Source organism: Trichoderma asperellum, chromosome 5 (genome assembly GCF_020647865.1).
Source record: "Trichoderma asperellum chromosome 5, complete sequence".
NCBI classification, from domain to species: Eukaryota; Fungi; Ascomycota; class Sordariomycetes; order Hypocreales; family Hypocreaceae; genus Trichoderma; species Trichoderma asperellum.
The window spans coordinates 3,129,986-3,152,931 of NC_089419.1; the positions used below are offsets into that span (position 1 = coordinate 3,129,986).

The 22,946-nt window shown below is 48.7% G+C and overlaps 4 protein-coding genes and 1 non-coding gene across 5 annotated transcripts; 2 read left to right on the forward strand and 3 right to left on the reverse strand.

Moving 5' to 3' along the window:
• Window positions 1-3,938: 3,938 nt before the first annotated feature.
• On the reverse strand, window positions 3,939-10,860 carry TrAFT101_009164 (uncharacterized protein). Its single transcript, XM_066128554.1, has one exon. The coding sequence runs from the start codon at window positions 10,168-10,170 to the stop codon at window positions 4,396-4,398; it is 5,775 nt and encodes a 1,924-aa protein (XP_065984674.1). The 5' UTR covers window positions 10,171-10,860; the 3' UTR covers window positions 3,939-4,395.
• Window positions 10,861-13,266: 2,406 nt separating this feature from the next.
• TrAFT101_009165 lies at window positions 13,267-13,354 on the forward strand. Its single transcript has one exon. It is a non-coding gene; the product is annotated as a tRNA-Glu (tRNA).
• Window positions 13,355-13,982: 628 nt separating this feature from the next.
• Window positions 13,983-14,744, reverse strand: TrAFT101_009166 (uncharacterized protein; the record flags this gene model as incomplete). Its single annotated transcript, XM_024904172.2, has 1 exon — window positions 13,983-14,744. One exon carries the CDS (start codon window positions 14,742-14,744, stop codon window positions 13,983-13,985), a length of 762 nt encoding a protein of 253 aa, XP_024755668.1.
• Window positions 14,745-18,075: 3,331 nt separating this feature from the next.
• On the reverse strand, window positions 18,076-18,521 carry TrAFT101_009167 (uncharacterized protein; the record flags this gene model as incomplete). The annotated part of the gene is made up of 2 exons (XM_066128555.1): window positions 18,076-18,226; window positions 18,412-18,521. The coding sequence occupies 2 exons, from the start codon at window positions 18,519-18,521 to the stop codon at window positions 18,076-18,078; spliced, it is 261 nt and encodes an 86-aa protein (XP_065984675.1).
• TrAFT101_009168 (uncharacterized protein) lies at window positions 18,374-20,936 on the forward strand. The gene has a single exon (XM_024907092.2). It carries the CDS (start codon window positions 19,052-19,054, stop codon window positions 20,144-20,146), a length of 1,095 nt encoding a protein of 364 aa, XP_024755667.2. The 5' UTR covers window positions 18,374-19,051; the 3' UTR covers window positions 20,147-20,936.
• The last annotated feature ends 2,010 nt before the right edge of the window (window positions 20,937-22,946 follow it).

Below are 22,946 nucleotides of genomic sequence, written 5' to 3' on the forward strand. Positions count from 1 at the left end.
CAGCTGGCATCTGCTTCCTTCTCCTCCTCTTCTCTTGATTTTTAACGCAGACGCAAATGTACAACATTCCTTAAGACGCTCGCTACCATACAACACAACTACGATGAATGGGCCTTGTTTCTCTCTTTATTGCTCCTGTCAGCCACAGCCTGCTTGAGCCCAACGCCCGACGACACTCCTTTTACAATCTCGAGTTGATCTCGACAGAACAATCCTTTAACGACACGAATAATTACCAACTAAATATTAATGTATTATCTAATACGCGACACTCCTTTTTGAAATGATACCCACCAGCTTAATCGACAATCCTTTAGACGAAGATACCCCGGATCCCCCGGATCGCACACACTCCTTTATGAAATTATTACGTTATGACGAACATTAGGTCGACATAGAGTCACTCCTTTATGGGATAAACAAAAATGGTAATTGGGCGAATTGAATATCACACTGCATAGCGACTGTTATTTCTGTGCTGTTACGCACATTTTTATCGGATAGAATATGGCGTTTTCGCGGCGTTCAAATGAACACACGGCGGGAGAGAAGTTTTTGATTGAATTTAGGACTTTTGTTTTATTTCTGGAAAAAAGCAGCAGGCATAAAGTGCCAGTGATGAATTGGGAGCGTGTATGTGACAGATGTGTGTGGATGAATGTTAATAGCTGTTGCAGAGGTGTATGGGCAATGCTGCTGCGAAAATGATTGTGGACAATTCACGTATTGCCTCTAGTGGCAGCCTGAATTTGGATTAATACTATCTTGTTCGAATATGTCTATCTGTGTAACCCATGAACCCCAAATTTGATCCAAGAGAATGTTCCGTACAACTTCTGCATCCATGTGTCTACAGAATCCAATTGGCTAAATTCCAGGTCATGTTCTATACAAGGTACGATGCCTCAGCGAAATCACGATTCGTGGATAATTACTGATACTATTTTTTAGGTTCTTACTTGTTCTGTTTTCTTTCTTTTCATTTCTGTCTCACGTTGGTTCCGAAACTAGCCCTGCCTATTTCTAAAACCGATTTTTAAGACGGCGAAAGTAAGGTGACAACACAAATCCGACCTCGAGAGGCCTTGATAGCCTACGCTCTACAGGCCCCAAGGGTACGAAAGGCCTCAAAGTGGGAATTCGGTTACCCTACTTTGGACTACTAGGTACTACTGCTATCGGGTAATCTCTGGGGTCTACTAGTAGTATTATCGGATCATCTTTAAAGAAGAGAGTGGGCTGGTCTGGACTAGCTGGTCTATCGGTTGGTTGACTCCCCTTGACTCTGCATTATCTTGCCTTTTGTCCAGCCAGCCCAGCCCCTGTTACCCCAACCAGACTCTCAGCTTGCTGACTCTAATAGTTCCTTCTGGGAGATTCGTCCCCCATCATACTAAGCGCCCTGTTCTAGATTCTTTTTAACCTGCAGTAGGTCATGGCGGCAAAATAGGGCCCTCCCCTTCTCACATCATGGTACCACACACATCACACATATCCTTGGCGAAGACGAAACGGTGAGGTGGAGAGTGTGGCAACGGCGTGCCCCGTAACGGCCGGAATCTGTTCAAGTATCTGTTTAACCATGCTATTTTTCCAGATTCTTACGGGCCCTGGGCGGATGGACTGGGAGCATGTTGTATATGATACGGAAGCCCAGACTGGAAAACGGGATGGGGGTCAGCAAGGGGCACCTTTGAGAGATAAAAACGGGGAGACAGGAAGACGAAGAACAAAAGATATCAGCTTGACTAGGGATTATTTAGGCGATGGCGGATATCTGCGCCGTTCTAGGTCTAGCCAGTCTACGGGGTGTGGGCTTTTGGACTTGGGGGACGCTTGTGAATACGAGAAATGGGTGGCAGGGGGGGTTGGTTGGTTGTTTATTGGGGTGGCAGGTATCTATTTATGTATATGCTCGTAACTGTAGGTATACATACAAAGAGGAACAAGAAAACAATTGAGCATAAAAGCGTGCATAGGAGGGGTGGAATCTTTTTTGTGTTTTAGTTCTGTTTTGGGAAAGGGAGTGGGTTCTTTTGGCGATGATGGGGCTGTAAGTTTATTTTGGTGTTTTGTATTTTTTTTTTCTTAAAGAGACAAGCCGTACTTGGAGATAATAGTAGAATAATTTTCTTGGAATTTTTTTTTTAATTCTAGTAATTAGGAGAAGCAAATACCTTGAAGAATTTGGACGGGGGCGGTTTTTTTTCCCCCAGTATGAGACGCCAGATGTTTTGGGGGAGAGGAAGGGCCAACTAAATACGAGGTTTTGCGGTCTTTTTTTTTAGGAAGACTGGGCAGGACTATTAGAATAGCTTCGTAAAAGAGAGAGAAAGGAAATGAGAGTTTTTATTTTTTGTTAAATTGTCGTATAGAGAGATTATTTTCAAATGTTTTCGTGAAAACGTTTACGAGGTCTTTTTTCATCCTGGCCTTGTTTTTTGAGAGTTCAACTTGTTTACTAGGGAGAGAAAGGAGAGCATAACATGTTGGAGATTTTGCAATACGAAAATTTCGAAAAAAGAAACTAGATTAAGAGATTTAGGCGACGGGGGCAGCTTCTAGAATCACGAATACTATTCCATTCTGAACCCTCCCCTGTTGTTATTATTAGAAGTTGACTTGTGATATTGATTCTTTACAACTCTATTGGAGACTTCAACACCTTTACCCTTGAGATGGGCTATATTAAGGAGTCTTTACAGGAAATCACACTATCTCTACTTTCTCCTCGGGACTATCTGCAAGCAACGTTGTATTCCTAAACCTAGTTTGAGCGTCTTGAGCATGGCGTTTGCTCGCCCCAGGCCGTAAACCTTCGCCTCCTGATCTGCGTTGAAAAAAAAAAAAAAGGACTTGTCATCATGTCGTACCGGACCAATAGGACCACGAAAGGACAACTCATTATTACTCACTTATCCTGCAGCTCCGTTAGTTAGATCCACTGAAACGACGCAAACAACTTCCTTCCTCCCTCCTCCTCCTTCCCCCCTTTTAGCAAAAAACCGCACGCACCCACTGGGGGACTTTCCGCTGCCAAAAAGCCAAAACTATCCTCTCGCCTCGATCGAAACATACGTCCCAAACCTTTCTAGTTTACTACTTCGTCTGTAAAGGCACGCAAATTTCATACAAGAACACGAGTCAATCTTGCACTCCTCTCGTCGGGTTCCCTCGTATTCCAGCCGCCCCCGGTGAACGCCGCTGGCTAAAAGGAGGCGGAGTCAAAAAAAGGAGAACAAAAAAAAAACAGGTGCTCCAAGCTGGGTCCAATGAGAAAAAAGACAAAAACTTCCTGCTAACCAGAGTGACGATTTACCGCCCCGACCCGTGCTTTAGCGCTTAGGTTTGTGTATGCCAATCATTTTTTTTTGTTTCTAGGTAAAATGAGCCTTTGGAAAGTTTCAAAGATGACATGTAACATGGGGAACTAGATGGGCTATTTTCAGAGACAAGGCTGCTTTGGAGTTGACTAGCAAATGTATTTTTAGGAAATATGATTTGTTTCCATATCAAATGCCGTAAACGAAGGTTTGATCAAGTCTTTAGGTAGTAAACGTGACTGATATGACGATCTTTCAGGTGGTTTGGGAGATTCTGGGTTACCTAGTTGTGTCGGGATATCCCGGCCTAGGAAGATCGTCGATCAAAGCAGGGAATGATGCATTATTCATAACCTTACATGTTTTCCGCTTGAATAAGGCTAGGTAGTATGATGGGAAGCTCTGTGGTTAATGCGAACTTTGGGAACAGTGCACCAAGGCTACATAGTGAGCAACATATACTGACATACCGCACCCCGTATATACCGACAAACTCTGCGTATATGCTGACATACTGTATATATACTTGCATACTACACTACGTATATACTGGCATAATACTAGGACTTAATAGAACATAATTCAATACATCACAATAATGGTCTTTGTAGTATAATTCTAACTTTATTCAAGCTGCCTCCTAACAGCGATATGCAGTCCAGCTAAATGATATACCAATCACCCGCCTCTCCCTTCCTTTCCCTCATGCACCACTACTATCTAGAAAGAAAGAATAAAAGATAAAAGGCTCATCCGCCATCGCCCCTCTCACCACCACTCCCCCTTCCCTGAGACTTCCCCTCATCTAAATACAAATGCTCTTCTTATATACAGGTATCTAACTCCTCGCTGTGTGGCGAATTAACGGGATATAGTGTAGCCACGGTGATACAGCAGCAACAAAAACTAATATAAAAGACGTGGTATGTATGCATATAGCAGAATGGATAAGAAAAAAGAAATATAAAGGATAAAAAAGCAAATATACTTGCCCCGCGGATAAAGCAAAGGCAAAAAAAAAAGACAGTCATCTTAGCTTTGAGATATATCGATAAAGATATGGTTTAGTCAATCATGTGGTAATGACCTCTTGGTGAACCAGTCGAATCACCCAACTGGCTTCGGCTACGCTGGCAAATTGGAAACACCACTTCTTAATATTTCCTCCTGTGGCTCCGTTCGCTGGAACACCACCAATGACGCCATCACCACTCTTGACTTCCTCCCAGACACCGCAGACGATACCTCGACTACCCATAGGCGTGAAGCATCCACTTCCAAGAACAGCATCCAATAGGATAATCGCCTTCTCAGAGCTCTTCTTCGGTATAGTCGTAACCGTGACTCTCTTTTCGAGGCCATGGTCTGCTCGGAGGGCTTGACGCCAACCTGGAGGCGGCCGGCGGATTTGCAGAGTGCAGTTACCATAGTCTTCCCACTTGGCAGACGAGACGAGAAGATGTAGCCGGATGCGAATATTCTCGGCGTCAATATTCACAGGCCCCTCGCCGCTGTGGTCGACGCTCACGGATGGCGATCGAGGCGTTCCGTATCCTGATGAAGAGCCAGATCCGTAGAGGCTATTGTGGCCGCTTCCACCTCGGCCGCCGCGCTTATCAACCGATGATCGCGCAAGATTGAAAGACAGATTTCCAACAAGAGTGAGTTTCTTGAGGAAACTGGACGCAGATAGAGCGGAGGACGGTGTGGTACTGGCCCCATCTTGATTTTGTGAAGGCGCTCTGACCGAGCTGCGGTAGCTATTTTTCCTACCGAACCAGGTACGGCGGCGGCTGCTCGTGTCTCCATCTTGAGGAGGGGCCGGTCGCTCCCCAAAGCCTCTGAATCTGGCTTCGTTCTCAAGCTGGATGTACTTTTGGTTGTTGAGACGGGCATGGTGCACCGCCGTGTAGAGAAGATAGCAATCGGGGCCGTTCAAGCAGCGGAAGCGGAAGTTGCCGCCTGGGTAGACTGGTGCCAGCTTGCTATGGGCCTGCATTGAAGACCTGATTTCAAGATCGACCGCAGTACTTTGTCGAATCAATACCAGGGGAGTAAGATCCAGCGCGACGATGGGCTTGTCATCCATTTGGGTATAATTGCTGTCTCTGAAAGCGTATGCCTCGATGAGACCATCGGAAACAATAATCGAACAGTGGTCAGGATGAATGTCCTTCCAAGCACCTTTGTCAGACCATCTAGAGATGGTAGCTAAGCATCGTCCTGACTTTGCAACACTACCATCCTCTGACGATGGTTTTCGTCCATGAAGACCAGCTTGAGAAGCAGAATTAGACGGTGTCAAGCTGACTTCAGATCCGTGAGTATACGAGGGCGCATACGATGGGGCCCATGAAGGAGCATATGAGCCTCTTCTCCGATCATCCTCTTTTATGCTATAGCCAAGCTCAGTCTGAGGAACATCAATACTCTCCATTTCCTCATCAGAGGACTCGGATTCAGACTCTGTCTCAGACAGTTCATCTTCTCCTTCTGTTTCCGTTTCCTCCCCTTCTTCCACTATCGAGGATACAGCAGAAGAAGATAAGCCAGATGCAGAAGACACTTCGGAAGGTAGATACTCATGCTTGAGAGGAGAGGAACCTATTCTCTTAAGCCCGCCGCTGACGTGGTGGTCAACAGGTGGTTTAAGCAATGACTGAGACTTTGCTGTTTGCTGGGGCGTGGGGCTAAGAGTTCGGTGAATAGGCGGTCGCGGCGGTGGCGTGTCGTTATGGTATATGACGGGAATTGTCTTAGAAGAACCGGACCTCCCAATTTCTTGTGCAGATGTCTTTTGTTTTTCTCTGCCGGGAGACCCAGGCGCAGCTCGTGTAGGAGTTGGTGGAGTTGATAGCTCGCTGCCAGAATCATCTTGGTCGGTGATTTCGGATCGAGACGCCGCGCTTAGCATGCTCTGAACTCCAACTGGAACGTCAGGCAACCTACCTGGAGAGTCCGATCCAAGATCGGATTCATCCAGGATGCTGGGTTCAGGTTCTCTGGGTGGGACGGGAGATGATGGTAGGATATCCAACCAGTCCAGAATTTGCTCCTCTTCGTCTGCCCATAGATTAAGGAGCTCATGCCATGGCTTCCCATTGTGGTTGCCACGAACCATAAGTACCAAGTCCAGCTTTCCATCTCCTGCGCGAGCAGAGACAAGAGACATAGAAATGGGTGGGAAAAGAAGATACGAATGTCGGCCATCTCCCACTTCTCGGATGAGAAGGTCTCCCTGATCTCCAGCCAGGCTTTGATTGTCCCGGTGCACCAGCTCCACTTGACATTCCAACCTTTGGCCGTTGGAGTGGGCGATATCAAGCGAAAAAATATCCTTGGCGCTGACTTGACGGGTTACTTCAATAGTAATGGATTTGGTCGGGCCAAGCGTTCTGATGTCTCGAGCTCTTGTAGTATCCGTGTTGATGGCTTCCTCATCAATGATCCTAGCAACCTCCTCTCTGTGGCGCCGGCGTGCCTTTTCTTGCAAAGCCTCGAAGTCTTTGACTAGCTGGCTAGTATCGGGAGAGGTAAACATTTGGTCGACACAAACGATTAATCTGGCCATCTGTTTCACGCGGAGGAGCGGCTTCTTCAAAAGGTAGGCGACCGCCACTCGCTCTCCTTGATCATTGACCAGATCTCCATTTGCGTTTCTCGGCAGGGCGTCAAGAAGAGAATCATCCCCTTCTGCTACGCCTCGCCGCGGCGCGAGATTAATTATCAAGTCCTGGAAGCCCAGTCTCCAGACACTCAGGTAGTTATTATACAGTGGGACCACACCATGTGCCCAGTTAGCCATGCGGCGGATATCCGTAAGAGGAGCCTTGGAATGTGCGTTTTTGAGCTTCTCAAGCGCGACTCCCATATCGACAACTGACTTGGATGTAGTGTCGACCTTGACCTTGGGGGAAGATGTTCCAGAGGTATCGGTTACAACGTGGGAGAGAAGCACGGGCACCACGCCACCCACCAAGGTTTTGAGCTCTCGCTGATACAAGTTCTCATCATCGGCGAACTCCTTCAACAAATCATCGGCAGTTACATCATTGGACAAGCCGCGTGTCTTTCGTAAGCTCGGTCTTGACCTATTATTCATGACTCCTTGAGGAACATCTTTGTCATCAGGCAGTGAGAGCACGGAAACCAGGTCAGAGTGCTTTGTTAGTCTTCTCTTGAGCCCTGAGCCTTGCCGCTGTGGGATTTTCGGATCAGTCGGCTTTGAGACTGTCGTTGACCGAGTGAGAGTAGATTCCGTCGCATCTGATTCTGTTTCCGAATGACTAACACTAGAGCCAGCGGAGAGGATTGTGGAAAGTTCATACTGGCCCTTTGTAGGGGGTCGGAGACGCGGGCCGGCCATATAGGGTGCTCCTCTTGAGCTATGAACAGATGAATCCCGATCAGTGCTTGAGCGCGTCTCTGTAGAAACCCAGCTACTCAAATCAGAGTTAGATTGCATGTACCGGGAATCTGCGTCAAATTCTTCTTCTTCTTCATCCTCAGAAGATTCAAATTCGATTCGGCGCTCTTCGTGGCTCTGATAGCTCTTTACGGGCTTTGCAAGCTCTGCGGATTCCCCTTGAAAAGCTTCCTTCAGAGCGCCAAGGAATGGTCGCCTCTTACTTCCTGATTTTGATTGCGACTGTGAATCTCTCGTGGCTCGGCTCCTCCGCAGCCCATCTGAAGATGATGACTTCTTTTTGGAAAGCTCTTTCCCCTTTGATGTCCCTGATTTTAGCGTTGAGTTTGCAGAGCCAGGGGCACTCTGAACAGTCTCCTCTGTCTGTGTTGTTTCCACGCTAGAAGTAACATTGGAAGTAAGTTCAGAGGTGACGTTGGAGACTACACGCGAATCAGATGCCATTGAGCTCTTCGTCTCTGCTGAAGGTTTCCTTTTGGGCGTAACCTTTTTTGGCGAATCTTTAGACGAGATTTCCCTAGGTGTGGTTTCGCGAGCCATGGTTTCGCGGGGCACTGTTTCTCGAGGTGCGGTCTCTCTGGGCGTTGTCCTTTTAGGTGCTGCCTTTTTTGGTGTGGTCTCTCCGATAGTAACGTCATCGTCATCGTCAGTCAATGTGGACGTAGGTGACGTTGGTCTATTGTCTTTATTATAAGGCTCAACAGTGTTGTTGAGCCACTTTTCAATGCTGGGAGGGTTGTTGGGTACAGCATGCCGTGGAGGTTCATTAAGATCTTGGATAATCTTTCTGCCCTCCTCCACCACCTTCTTCAGAACGTTCGGCATGGCTTTCAGGCTTGCCGCTCTATCCATCTTTGAGCGCTTTGGCTGTTGCTTTGGTCTGCTCTTGGGAGGGCCCCGTAGAGGCAAATCCAACTCACTAAAGGCGGAATGCCCAAATGGGATATCCCCCGGAATGTCAGCCAAAGATTTGTTTGATAAAGATGTGCCCAAGCCTGATTCCGGAAGAGGCTCCTTGGCACGCGAACTGACGTCTACTGATTTAGCTCTGGCAGCGGGATGCTTCGTTCCACTCCTTTTCACGCCGGATCGAGGCTTCTGCTGGGGCTCCTGAGCCGGGGTATCGAGATCTGACATTGATAATTGGGTTGCTTCCTCGACAGCCTTGATCAAGTCGTCAATCGTATGCTTTTTGGGTGTAGCACCCGCAGTTTTGCTTCTCTGGCGTGCCGGTCGTGGCGCCCCCGGTTCCGATCTAGAGTCGGCCATTGGCTTTACTCTAATACCGTCATCCTGGGTTGCAGATGACGGAGGTTTCATAGGTTTAACGCGGATACCATCATCCTGGGTTGCAGCTGGCGAAGGCTTCATAGGTTTGACTCGTATGCCGTCGTCATCTGGCTGCTTATTTCGTACCGGAGCAACTCGAATTCCATCGTCGTCGGTTTCCTTTTTTCGTATAGGCCGCACTCGAATCCCGTCGTTATCGTCTGCGCCGGGCCTGAGAGGTTTCTTCGCAGTGACTTCGGTTTCTGTTTCTCCATCATCACTATCTTCCTCATCGTCCTCGGAGGAAGTCGATAAGTCGGAAGAGAATGAGCCTCTACGGCTTCGTGGAGGTGGCGTCACGACTTTTTCGGCCCATGCCTTGACTTTACTCTGAAAAGATGGATTGGGCACTGCTCGAAATGCGAAGCCGTTTGGAACTCGGGCTGTCGGATTGCTCGGCTTCCTAGGGCGCGGCGAGACCTTGCGAACTGAAGGCTTCCTAACAACTGAAGGCTTCCTAACCTTTGGCCGTACCCAGTTATCGTCGCTAACGATCCTCTTCTTAGGGGGTGGAAGAGGCGTTTTCTCTGGCTCTTTACCGCTGGTGTTGTTATGGACGACTACTTTTTTGGGTGGTCTCTTCTTTTGTCGCATCTTTATCCGTACTCGATCCTCCTCTGTAACGCTTTCCATCTCTTCTCCAGCAAACGCAAGTTCCGTTGGTTCCGTGGCCAGATCTTCTGGATCGGCGTCCGCCATGGCGGATGCATTGGCCTTTTGCCATGCCTTGACCCTGTCATTGACACCACTTGGCTGCTGTAATTTTCGCACCAGGTTCTGTTTCATATCATGTCGAACGTCTGATCTGACTGTGCCAGTGCTTTGTCGTCGCTTACGCTCTGCCTCTAGTCTCGCCGGAGACGGCCGCCCTAGAAGAAAGTCGTGGAGTAATGTAGGGGGCTCCGGTTTCTTCGTGGTGTTTGCTCGTGGACGATTTCCCGTAGCTGCCGCTGGCGTAGGCTTAGGGGCTTCTCCAGGAGTGGCCTTGTCGTCTGCCACTTTGCCATCTTCGCTGGTATCAGGGATATCGTTCGGGTTCGTAGGGTTGGATGGCGCGGTGCTCTCGCTTTTGGAATCGTTTGGCGAGGTCATAGTCTATTAATCTGCTCTACATCTACACCATTAATCCCAATGCCACCGCAAAAAAATAGAAAGCAAAAACAAGGTTGACTGGAGCAGCGATTCCAGCATGTAACGTATGAACCAGGATCTGATGGCGTTGGATGCAAAGACGGAAGCAGAGCTGCCCAAGCTGCCCAAGATGCTTCAGCTTATTCGCAATGGCACTCGTCCCAGGGGAACTGCGTTGGTGCGCGAGGGTCACAAGCCGCAAACTGTCACTGCGCTACTCACTTCATTTGAGCAACATTCTATTCGCATCGAGGGTTGGAGATTCTTTGTTCGACGTAGTATCGCGTTGGCCGTTACACATGACAGCTGAGCTCGACAGCTTGAAGCTTCCAGGCCAGCTGTATCAGCCTCGTAGGCGCTCCTGAGGAGAGTAGGAGAAGAAGAGAGAAAAAGAGAGAAGGGAAACGTCGTGAGAAAGTCGATGAGTTCGAGCCGCGTTGGAGGGTATCAACCGGGCGGAATAAGGAGCGCGGGGAGCAAAATGAGCGACAGCGGGAGGACGGAGATTGTGACGTTGGCGTCTGGGCCACACGACGTGTGCGACTATGTACAGGTGCGAGTCGGAATCAATCGATTGCTTGCCCGCTATTATGAATTATGATTACAGGCTCTGCTTGGCCACTGCTCGTGCTTACGCTGCTGGCAATGGCTGTGGCACCTCCATAGTCCAAGCTTCGAAATTGCTGCTCCAAAACGCCTGCTGGGTGCCGCAGTAACCAGCGGGGTCGCCTCTAAAAACAGCTGTAAACAACAATTTGGAACAGCTGGAGCGTCACTGAGAAGCCACTGATGGCGCTGGGAGGGCCGGGCCGTGGCCAATTAGAGGCGGCCCTGCTTTTTCGCAGGACACCACTATGAGCTTTGTGGTTAGTGCCGCTAACGCTAAATGGGCTGGTGGCTATTTTTGTAGCTGATTGGGGATCCACGAGCATGATAGCCCGGATCCCTCTGCCTTGATTTGTATTGTTTTTGTTTTCGTTTTTGTTGTTTTTCTCAAATCGAAGTTGAAGTTGGCCTAATGGGATGACGAGGACGATTACAAAGATCTTGACGCCATGAGGATTGTTGATTTTAGCCGCTAGATTGCGAGATTGCAGCAGATTATCTTTTGTATCGCTTGGCCGCGTAGATCAATGTCATAAGATTGACTCTAACAGACAAACTCTCGAGGGGAGACAATGGATTTCCATAGTATGAATGACGCTACCACTAAAATAAAAAAGACCAACAATACTATTGCATTGGACAATTAAATGTACCGCCAATAGGTTCAATTAAAAAGCGGGGTCTGAAATTTTATTGCCCTGAGGGGGCTTAATAACGCTGTGAAGGTACTAAAAGACGTACTCAATACATGACATGTTGACAACCAAACCGAGCAGAGCGCCTCAACCGATCTGAGCCTCATGAAGTGCCGAATTGTTTAGTAGAGCCAATTCTATTGTTAAGCAAGAATATTAGTTAAAAAAAAAAAAAAAAAAAAAAAGTACAGCTTTAATAGAAAAGCATGGTATATCTTGTGATTTGGCCCCATGCTTGCGCCATCTAAATAACTCTATGGCTCTTTTGGCACAATAGTGTAACCTCTTCTCTATTGCTCTCGACTATTTTATATGTACGAATGCTTGCCCCTAGCACCCGTTAGTTGCGCCCTAATATAAAGGAAAATGGCCGATGTGGCTTTTCGACTAAGCAGTATTTTAACGCAAGGCTGGGCTTTAATATGGCTTTAGGGAGGGTTAAAAATGCTGCAAATATGCAGCGGGCTGACTTTATGCACTATGAATAGTGTAGATAACTCTTACGTCGGAATAACTGAGAAAAGAAAGGGGAAAAAAAAGACTAACATTAAATATAGAACTTTCATAATAAATAAATATAACTATATAATACAAGCAGGCAAAAGAAAAAAGATAACCTTATGACGCTTATATAAAAACCTGTATATATTAAACATGGCAGTAATAAACTTCTATTCATTTTGTAAAAACAACTTAAGAATTCGATTTGCAATAGCTAGCTAAACTATTATTTAGTCCAAATATTATTATCTCACAATATAACAGCTTTCCTCATCGCCTTCAGTCTCAGCAACGATATATTCTAAGCTCCAGCATAAACATACTCAAATCCTACGTGCAACAACTGCAGAGCGCAACCACTTGCCATCAATCATCTGACAAGCTCATGTTTCTCAACTACAAGTCCATTTTTTCTTCCCGGCAATATATGTAAATGTAATGATTGCATTTCCTGCTGTTTTAACGTCAGTAACCTCTCATTGCCCCTCCTCCAACCTCTCATCTCCCCCACATCCACATTCGTATAAGAGCTCCAACCCCCCGGCACAAGTGATCGTGCCAGATAGTCACAAGATGTAATCGGACTCTCCACACACACTCTCCCTCGTTATCTCTTCATTCTTTCTCCGTACCAGTCTCTCGATTGTGTGTCTCTCCCCCAAACTCAATCCCCTCATACATACATGCACCAAAAAAAGAACCACCCCCGGATCCTCCGCTCCTCTCATCTTCTCATCCCTCATCAAATCTCACCTTGAACAAGGTCAAATGTCACAAAATCCCATCATTTCTCATCAGTAAGCGCCCTCTCTCTCTCTCACCATTTTCTCACCGAAGCACCCGCACCATCTTATTCCTCGCCTCTACCTCACAGCCTCTCTTCACAGCCCGCACACACACACACACACACACACCATTCTCACCGTGAACATGCATTGCATTGCATACCAAGGTCCAGCTGATCATCCTCCCCCCCGGAACCCACAGCGATAACCCCATGTCCGCAGCCAATAAAACGCGCAAGTGTGCGATCAAGTTCCGATGACAGATCACGTCTTGCGAAAATCGTATGTGCGCAAATCATGACCGCATGCATGCAAGTCTCAGTTGAGCTACTGGCACTATTTGGGTGCTACTGCTTATCGGCCTGCCTTACGTATGGATCAAAGACGCTGATTTTATCTCCATGGTGGCGATAACCTTTCGGCGCTCAATCTCTGATGGGTAGAATTATCTGCCAACAATAGCATCTCAATCCGATATGGTGTAGTGGCTAACATCGCTCGCTCTCAACTTCCAGTTGAAGTACCGAGCAGCCCTGGGTTCGATTCCCAGTATCGGAGAGTTGATTTCCCTTTTTAGTGCTTTCACAAGCAAACTTTCAATTCACAGTCTGCGACGGTCTTTTTTTTTTTTTTTTTTTTTTTTTTTTTTTTTTTTTTTTTTTTGGAAGTGTCAATATGTAGAATAATGAGAAGAGTCAATTCATGGTAGATAAATAAGCATAGCACATAAAACAGTACCATTAATCAAAATACCGCCAACTCCATCCAAACCGTGCCTCCAAGTGGTATATATATGAGTGCAATGAACAAAAATAAACAAAAAGCGCACCTCCATCCATGTATTATTATGCCTTCCTTCCACCGGATGTCCCAGCTCACGATGGTCAGTCAATAATGAAGAATGTGAAAACAAATCAAAAAAAAAAAGACAAAGAACCTCCCTCCCTCCTAAATATGCGTTAAAATAGCAATCGAGCCGCCAAACGCCTTCTTTCAGAATGCCATACCAAGTAGCAAAGAGAGCAAATGTAGAAATCAAAAGAACCTCCTAACCGAAACATGAATGAGAAGAAGAAGAAAAAGAAAAGAAAATTCAGACCTCCTTTAAACGCCAACCTTCAATGCATGATGGATGATGGTTGATTAGTTATATGCAGGATGAAAGGGATGATGATGCTTCGTCTTGTTACTCGTTGTCTGGGAGCACGAAGCGCACCCTCTTCTTTGGCTTTGCAGCCGTGATGTCTACACCGCCGTCGCTCATCAACTCCTCTTCAGTCTCCTCTTCGATGGACCACACGTCGGGACTGGGTTCCCTCCATAGGTGGTTCTCTCGCACACGAGCAGAAAGGCTCCGGGTCTGTAGGCGGGGAGATGCCCGGTTGTTTGTCCTGCCTCTGCCCCTGCTGCTGGTGGGTGCCGGGAAGGAGTTTGGCGAGAGCAGGGCATTGGCAGTGAGGCCAAAGACGGGGGTCTTGGCTCTGAAGCGAAGGCCCTCAATGGCAAGATCGCGCAGTGGGGAAAGCATGGACGAGGGAGATGCAGGGGAGAAGCGAATGTATTCCTCTTCGTCGTCGTCGTCGGTGGTGAGGGCATCCGAGTCGGACTCTGGGGTGGCCGGGCGATTGCTGTCGGGCTTGCGAAGGCCCTCGAGAGAAGAAGGGCTGACGCTGCGAACAGCTTCGCGAGGCTGGCTGGCGTCTTCGATACCAGCATCAAAGTCCATCATGTCGGCATCCAAGTCCAAGTCCATCATCATCTCATCATCCTCATCCTCGGGGGGGATGGGAGTGAGGAAGTAGGTGAGAGGATTGTCATCAATGTCCTCCAGCAGCGGTCGAGGCTCAATGCTAGATCGCTTCTTGATGGACATGTTTGTTGGAGTCAAGCGGATCTGGGTTGGTGGCCAGGATTCTCGACGCGAGGAGAAGACGGATTCCATGGGCATTTCTGGAAAACCGGATCTGTCTGGGGGGAAGATGCAGAGTTGACAGAAGCGGGATATGCCGGGGTTTTAAATAGGGCTCTAGGCAGGCAGAACCAGCACTAGGTCAGGTAGATAGGACTTTTTGTTGATGCCTTCACGCTGCAACCTTATTGGGTGACTCAGACGGTGGGTGAAATTATGAGCAAGCCTCTTGGGATAAGCCCTTAAATATTCACGTGTGATTGAAGCGATAATAAAAAATGACAGAAACTGGGGAAAAACGAGGGATAGATGTCAGTGGCTGGGGCGGCGCCGCCGACGGGTATGGTGAACAGCCACGGAGCGCAAAGAGCTGAAATCCTTCACGATGGACCAACGAACGATGGTCCAGAATATCAAAAGAAGCCTCAAGGGATGATAGCCAAGTAAGGGAGTGAGCCTGGAGGTGAGGCAGCGAGATCAGCCGCAGACTATATATGCAATGCAGGCAGCGGGTATGCCGACTGGACGAGGTGAGCGACTGAGATATCCAAGCCGGGACTAAAACGTCACCAATGCATCTCATAGTCGCTCATAGTGCCGGTGGACCAGGGTGGTGGGTGTGGCCTTGTGAGGCCCAGAGCCCGTTCACGGTGGTCATCAGCAGGCTGTAGATGAGAAGAGCTGCGCCCACGTGAAGGCGGCCTATGAAGGAGGGATGTGTCTGGGGCTCTGGTCCACAGTTGGTGTGCTGCCCTATCACATCTCACAAAAAGCCGTCAACACACGATGTCGAACGCTGCTCGCCCGGGTCGAGTCATGAGAGACGAATCAAGGGCAGCAGCAGCGGCGGGCTGAAAAGGCGGCGTGCCTCTGCTTGGCTGTTGGTGGTGTGAGAAGAGGCAATATTTGCCGCATGAGGCATGTAGCTGTCGAGCGATTCGCAGCCATGGAGAGAAGAAACGGTGTGGCCCGAGCTACGCATTCCACGATGGCGCAGAGTCGAGTCGAAAAGAGGTTGGCCGGGCTAGAAGGCGGCGAATGAGCGGCCCGTGTTGGACGAAACAAAGAGAGACGCGGGGACGACAGAAAGAGGCTGCGCGGGGCTGTCAAAAGCAGAGCGTCTCGTAAGCTGAGACTAGGGCGCACCACCAGGGAAGCCATATGACTCTTTTCGCGAAGATGATGCTATCAAGACCGTCCACTTACATGCCGTGGATACATGTGCGGTGGGGTTTTGGAGCCCCAGGTCATGCCCTCCCGAAAGCCGAGCGTGAAATTCCATCTGCATGATTTGCATTTCATCACTCCGATCGACCTTTTCTCTACTGGATCGGCGACACTTGGCCAGGGGGGGATGCTGGCCTGGGCAAACACGCTGCATGCTGCTAACAGACGAGGAGAGGAAAGAAAACATGCCCCTCTCGGCGATGCATGGTTCCTTGCATGATGCACTCCCGGGAAGGGTGGGCTGCCGCACTCAGATCACGGAGGCAGCGTACCTGTTTGCTTCTTCTTTGTGCGCAGATGCCGCCGTGTCGATCAAGACGGTGATCGTCCAGCAGAATACACGGATAAGAGGGAAGAAGGGAGGATAAAAATGGAAACTTCCGCTGATTATCTCTGAGCGACAGCCGTGCCGCGCGGGAGCTTCGGCCGGGCCCAGAGGTGGTGCTCGTAATCGTTTAACTCGGTGTGGTTTGATGCTCCTACAACCTGCAATAGCATCATACAATGGATGGATGTATTATTAGAAGGACTTCCATTTACGGCCACCATACCACGCCATTGCCATATCGTACCGTACCGTACCGCACCGCATCATACCAGAAGGTCGCCATAGACTAACACGCTTTTGCGCCATGAGCGAGCTACTGCTGCTAGATCCAGCACCATGATCAGCCATTTCGAGTGGTGGGGTCGGCTGATTTGCCCCAAGCCTCTCTGCCGCATTCGTTCGCGCGAACGAATGCGGCCGTTTCGAGCTGAAGGAAGCTGGCGTCGATGGATCCAAACGTTATCGAACGCCCCGTTCAGCTCGATAATCAATAACAACTTCTAGTGCGGGCAAATAGACGAGTCATTCACAGAAGCTGCTAAATGGAATGGAGGAGCAGTTTATTGCAAAGATAAAGACGAGCTGCCACACCCCGATATACAGCAAGTTGCCCGGCTTCTCTGGCATGCAACTCTCTTCCTCATCTTCTCTTCCCACTTATCGCGATACTACGTATTGATTTACAGACCGCCGGAGATGACCCAAAAAACCCTCCGACTCTCATGAGACCGATGTACTACTAAATGTCGCCATTGTGGTTCTACCCGGTAGTTAGAAAAAAATGTGACTTGGTGCCCCTGCCGAGCACAGAAATTCACTCAACCGACGGAAGGGAGAGAAGAAAATACCCTGTACGTCATAGAAGCTGGGCAAAGAGACAAACACCCTTTTGTATCTGAGTGGTTCTTTAATATCCAGCATGGACTTACGGTGAGCATGACCAAGACAGCGCCGAGCTATAAACCACTTCATGGTCATGCCAGCAACTTCAACTAGAGTGGTGGCTCCAGAACAATACTGAGACATGTCTACCACCTCCCTCATTCATTCGCCAGCTTTGTTCTCATTGTCTCTACTGTACTTGTCCATCTTTTTTTTTTCAATGCGCCAAGAAACCCCATCAAGCAAGTCGCAGGACCCAGGCACCTGATCGGCTCGTTTGATTTTTTTTTTCTCTCCCCCTCTCCTCTCTTCTTGTCTCTTAAAAACCAACGACCCCTGCTCGAATCCCGGCGCTTGCTGCGGCACCAGCCATTCGAGGGACAATGGATGACGCCATGTCGGCTTGATCGGAGACCCTGAGGCGGGGGAAGCAGAGCTTGGGTTGCTGCAGGGTCGCAATTGAGCTCTTGCATATTCTCCGTGACCCCGACATTCGTCCTGCGACGTGCGGCAAATGCCGATTCTCATGGTCGTTGGTGATTGCGCGCGTGCATTTAGACTTGCCTACTAATTAATGTTGGTATATGCTTATTTGTGTATGCACCTGTACCAGTATCGAGAAATGCATCGCTTGGAGCGCCAAATCTTAAAACCCAGTATGTAAAGAGACGCTAATAGTATTAAAGGAGTTGTCTTGCCATTATCTACTGTTGAAGCTTCACTTGTCAAGGCAAGACGACTGAGCTTGCGCGGCGATTGCGTATCCCGCCATCCCGCCATGTTCATATTTGGGAAAGCCTTTACCCTGGCGATGGCAAGATGAAGAGCCTCGACCGCTATGCGACCCAAGCTCCCGCCTCTCTGCACAACCACCAACAGAGCATCTGCCTATATCGCGGTCCCTATCGTGTATGACCTAAGCTACTGCTTGTGCTACGTAATACACGCTTCCGTCACCTCCTCCGCGCCACGTGTATTTTCCGCGCAGTCGGCTTCAGATGTGCCGGATGGATGAGCAGAAGCCACCAAAGCTCTTGGCGCGGGCTCGTCTAGGCGCAAAAAGAGCTCGAGCTGGCCGTCTAGCCTATGGAGATTCCCAATAGCCTATCAGCGTGCAGAGACGCCGCACGGAATACCGTAGGTCTTTGCCTTGGCGTAGCACAGCGTGTTGCCAATTGAAGATAACAGGCCAAGACGAGAAAAAAAAAAAAAAAAAAAAAAAACCTGGCGTGCACTATGGGACGGCGTTATCTCTCTCTGCGGTCGTACGGGCGCTCGATGCCGACACGGCAGAGCCAGTCAGAGTCAGCCGTCTGCGCCAAGGCCATGCATGTCTCTCTGCAAAAGCCACCCTTGTCTCCTGGTCCCTTGGCTGGCATTTTGCTCGGCCCGCACGGAATTATAGGCTGTGACGACGTCGACTACACACGCTTTTGGTTGAGCTGCTTCCGTGCTCAAAGTCAAAGTACGTCCGCCGGATCCCCGGATTAGCAAGCATCGGGTTCGCTTCCCGTAGAAGAGAAACAAGAATTTTCTAAGCCAAGTCATTATATATGGCCCAGTGCACCGCATCGTAGCTTAGCAACCCAACAGCGCTTCCCCCCTCCTCTCCTAGTTTCCCAATTTCTTATCAAACGCCTTTTGTGGCCGTCCCTCGTGGTGGATTCTCGCTCTTCTACCCGCTTCTCTCGACTGCCCTTTTCGGGTTCCTAATAGAGTCCGCGTCTGCAAGCATCTCGCCTCCCCCACGTGACGAATAGTATCGCTCCGATTGATTCCCGGATTCATCCATTTCCAAGGGTTTGAAAAAAAAAAAAAAAGAGAGTCACCTGGATAAGAGCTTAAAAGAGGCTCGGTGCCCGCCCATTGGTGCCACCGTCGCCCTTTTTGCCCTGTTCCTTTTTTTTATATGGTAAACGCGAGATTTGCAGCCAGCCGTCGTGCGTTGCGGTCGTCCATCATGTTCCGGTCAATCGTTGGCGGTTGTCTGCTATTCTGCGCCTTGATTGCCTGGAGCAGCACTCTCTTCTACTTACAGGGCGATTCTCTGGCGGCCTGGTTCGACTCGGCCGGCAGCCGGGACGCAGGAATCATGTCCTACGATAAGCAGCCAGAGCTGGATTATGAGCCCACGCGCGTGGACGTCACCACTCTCACTCCTCGGATGCCGCTGAGAATCGTCACTTTCAACGTCCGATATGCCACGTCAAGCCCGGTCAGAGGCGAGAAGCCGTGGAACGAGCGAGGACCCAAGCTCCTCAATGAGCTGAATTTCATCACAGCCGGCCATGAAAACGCTTTCCTCTGCTTCCAGGAAGTCCTGTACGATCAGCTCCAGGATATCCAGGCTAGCCTAGGCCCCTCGTGGGCCTCCATCGGCAGGGGTCGTGATGACGGCAAGAAAAAGGGCGAGTTCTCCCCTGTCTTTTACCGCTCCGACGTCTGGCGGCTCGAGCGTTCGCAGACACGCTGGCTGAGCGACACTCCCGAGAAGCCTTCATATGGCTGGGGCGCCAGTCACAGAAGAATTGTCGTCATGGGCGAGTTCTCCCACAAAGTCACCGGCACAAAGGTCGTCGTCATGAGCACGCACTTTGACTACCAGATCAAAAAGGCCCGCAAGCACAGCGCCGAGCATCTCTTGCAGTACGCCCGGGAATGGAGCCAGGGCAACGACACCTCGGCCGTGCTCATTGGCGGCGACTTTAACAGCACGCCGGATGACGTGGCCTACAAGCTCATGACGGAGCCAGGATCTGGCATGCACGACATATCGGATTTGCTCCCCGAGGAGAAACACCATGGAAACCGCCTGACTTACACCAGCTTCGGCGAGCCCAATGAGTGGCCGCAGCGAATTGACTTTCTTTTCATCCAGGAGCCAGTTACCGCAGTTGTCAAGACTTTCAGCGTGCTGGAAAATGTCTTTGACGACCGGATCCGAGTGTCAGATCATAGACCCGTTGTATCGGATCTGGAAATTGTTGTCGATCCCTCAGCGTGAAAGATGGACCAAGGAAAAGAAAAAAAAAGATTTGAATTGTGATGTTTTTTGATGACTCAACGTCTCGTTATTTTGTTTTAACAGCATATGCGGAATCTCGGAGAAATTTTAACAAAGATACCCGGAGCGTGCTTTTTGAGAGGCATAGTCTCCAAGCAAAGGAGTTACGAGCTATATACCCTCGAGCAATGTTTATAATCAACAAAAAATAAAAAAAAAAAAAGTCATTACTACGACCATCATCCAACAAGACAGAAGGCCAGACAATTGCCGTGAAAGCATCCGGCTGCATATGAGCCTTGGGATTGTGTCCCGAGCTATGCAAGCTACAGAGAGAATTACGAGGCAAGACTATCACCTCGACAATGTATAGACTCGGATTGCTCGCGCCTGCGATTGGCAGCTTACCTGCTTCCACATCTCCATCTCTCAGCATAATCAATCACTACCACCACGCCGTCTCGCGCAGCCGTCGCACTCACGCGCGTCGCGTTCACATGTCAAATGGAGAAAAGGGCTGGATACAGCATGCAGCGCATGAACGGCCGTGGTAGGCATTCTGCAGATTTCAAATAGTTTATATGGAACCCTGGAACTTGCATCATGCACGCGTGGCTTTGCAGAAGAGGCGGTGAAGAGTGAAGCTGCTGCTTGGATTTGTTGTTCTTATCCTTTGGATGGATGCCTTCTCTGGGATGCAAGAGAATTTGTTTGGATGATGGAAGTAGATATATCGTAAATAGGATATGATGAATATGTAACGACCTCTTTTATCATCTGTACTTGTTCTATACGCAGCGTTGACCTATCTGAGGGTTATTCCTACGTGCCCTGCACGCGATATTTGATTCCTGGCGTATTATTGCCTGATGGTAGGGATAAATAACACGTCATGAATCCTCATATAGAACCCTTTCCTGTGAGAAACGCAGCATAGTACAGTAGGGTCGTATGCTTGAATCTCCAAGACGACGTTGACGTGTCACGAATGTCGGAGCTGAGTTCTGAGAAACTCTACAGGCCGTATAGTATCTTGGCAAGAAGGACCAGGACTAGGACCATTAGGAAAAATTCATGAATATGCCCCAGCCTGAGATTTCCCCTTTTCATTGGCGATCGGTGTTTCTATAATGGAGTTGAAGCCAAGGCGTCCTCGAGTTACATGCACACTTGAAAGGCTTACTGCAGATAGGATTACAAATGTATAATACCCGTCCTCCCTACATATGAGCTGACTGACCGGCAGCATGTAGTAGTATATGTAATACATTTTTCGGGAAATGAGAGCTGGTGCACAAAAAATATCACAGTCTGAGGGCAGTCTTACCTCTTATGCGTATAAGCTGCAAAAGTGAAGAGCTATTCTCAAACTCAACACATACGCAGTATTACGCGGGATGATACCACAGGGAATCTTACATACAGGACGTATATAAGCTCGAAAAAAGGTCTAGTGAATCTCATGCACGGACGACATCTTCCGGCCCCCAAAACATCTACTACCAGACATTACTAAATGTCAATAGAATGACGCCGTGCATATATCATTCGCTGTAGTCTGAAACAAGAAGGGAAAAAAGTACATACCTGCTTTTCCTTGTCCGAGAGAAATAACCCCACTTTCGCTCTCTCTGATATCACCGATGAAAAACAGGAAAGGCGTCCATGGATGAATTTACAATTTCTTCTTCTTTGTTACTGTTATGTTCACTCACGTAACCTGGCTGGCTGGCGATCTTTTAATGCTGTACGCCCGCTGCTTACTGTGAGACAGCATCAAAGTTGGGAAAACTGCAGGCTCGTGGTGCCGCTGTTACGACTGCCACGCATCTCACTTACACATGAAAGAAAAAAAAAAAAAAAAAAAAAAAAAAAAAAAAAATCTTGGAATATATTCATGTGTAACCTTCGTAAAATTTGCTACGGCCGCAGGGGGGTTCCGTCTTCTCATGGAGCAAGATGAACACGTAGATCAAGCTATACCGTAGCTCATATTCGGTAACGGTATAAATGATGTACTATCTGTAGAGACAAATAAGGGGTGGATAACAAGATTGTGTTGCCTGCCGCGGCTGCCGCCAATCAAAAGAGAGATACTTACCGGCCATGACAGTCTTTTGGATCACGAGATTCCAGAGTGCACCACGAGGTAGCGGGATATAGTAATAGTGCTACGCTCAACGTGTGGGAAAAAAGACAACCCTTGTGGCAGAACCCAAGCGATAACTGTAACCCGCATCATATCATATGGCTTGTGGAGGCAGCAGCTAGCTACAATACACAGTTAGAGTGGAGTAAATGCCTCGCGTGGCCAAGTTAGATGTAACCCTGTTGCATTCCTTTGAAAGCATATTTTTGTGAAGAAAAAAAAAATCATCACCGAGATGTTTGTTGTTTGCAACGAGCGCCCATGACATATCTAGTAGTTAGGCTTGCCAGCTTGTGAACCCACAAATGGGTATGAGCCGGGCGTATCAGCACTGGCTGGATAGATGTGCGCAACGACTGATATCTAGAGAGCATAACACTTTGCTTCCATGCGCCAAGCTGAATGGAGGCCAGAGCTGCTGTCAGTATCCTATCCAACGGTGTTGGTATCGCGGATGGTGTGAGGCAGTACGAGCAAGGCCGGAAGCCGGGACATAAAAGTCGGGGGCCGGGAGTGGATCCATGGCCGGACTGTCATATACGAGCACGGAGTATGGTATGCGTGCAGCACCTATTATAGGATCAGGATCGCCATAGGCAGACTCAACTAGCAGAAGGAGAGACTCCATAGCATTCGGAGGACCACTTTGCA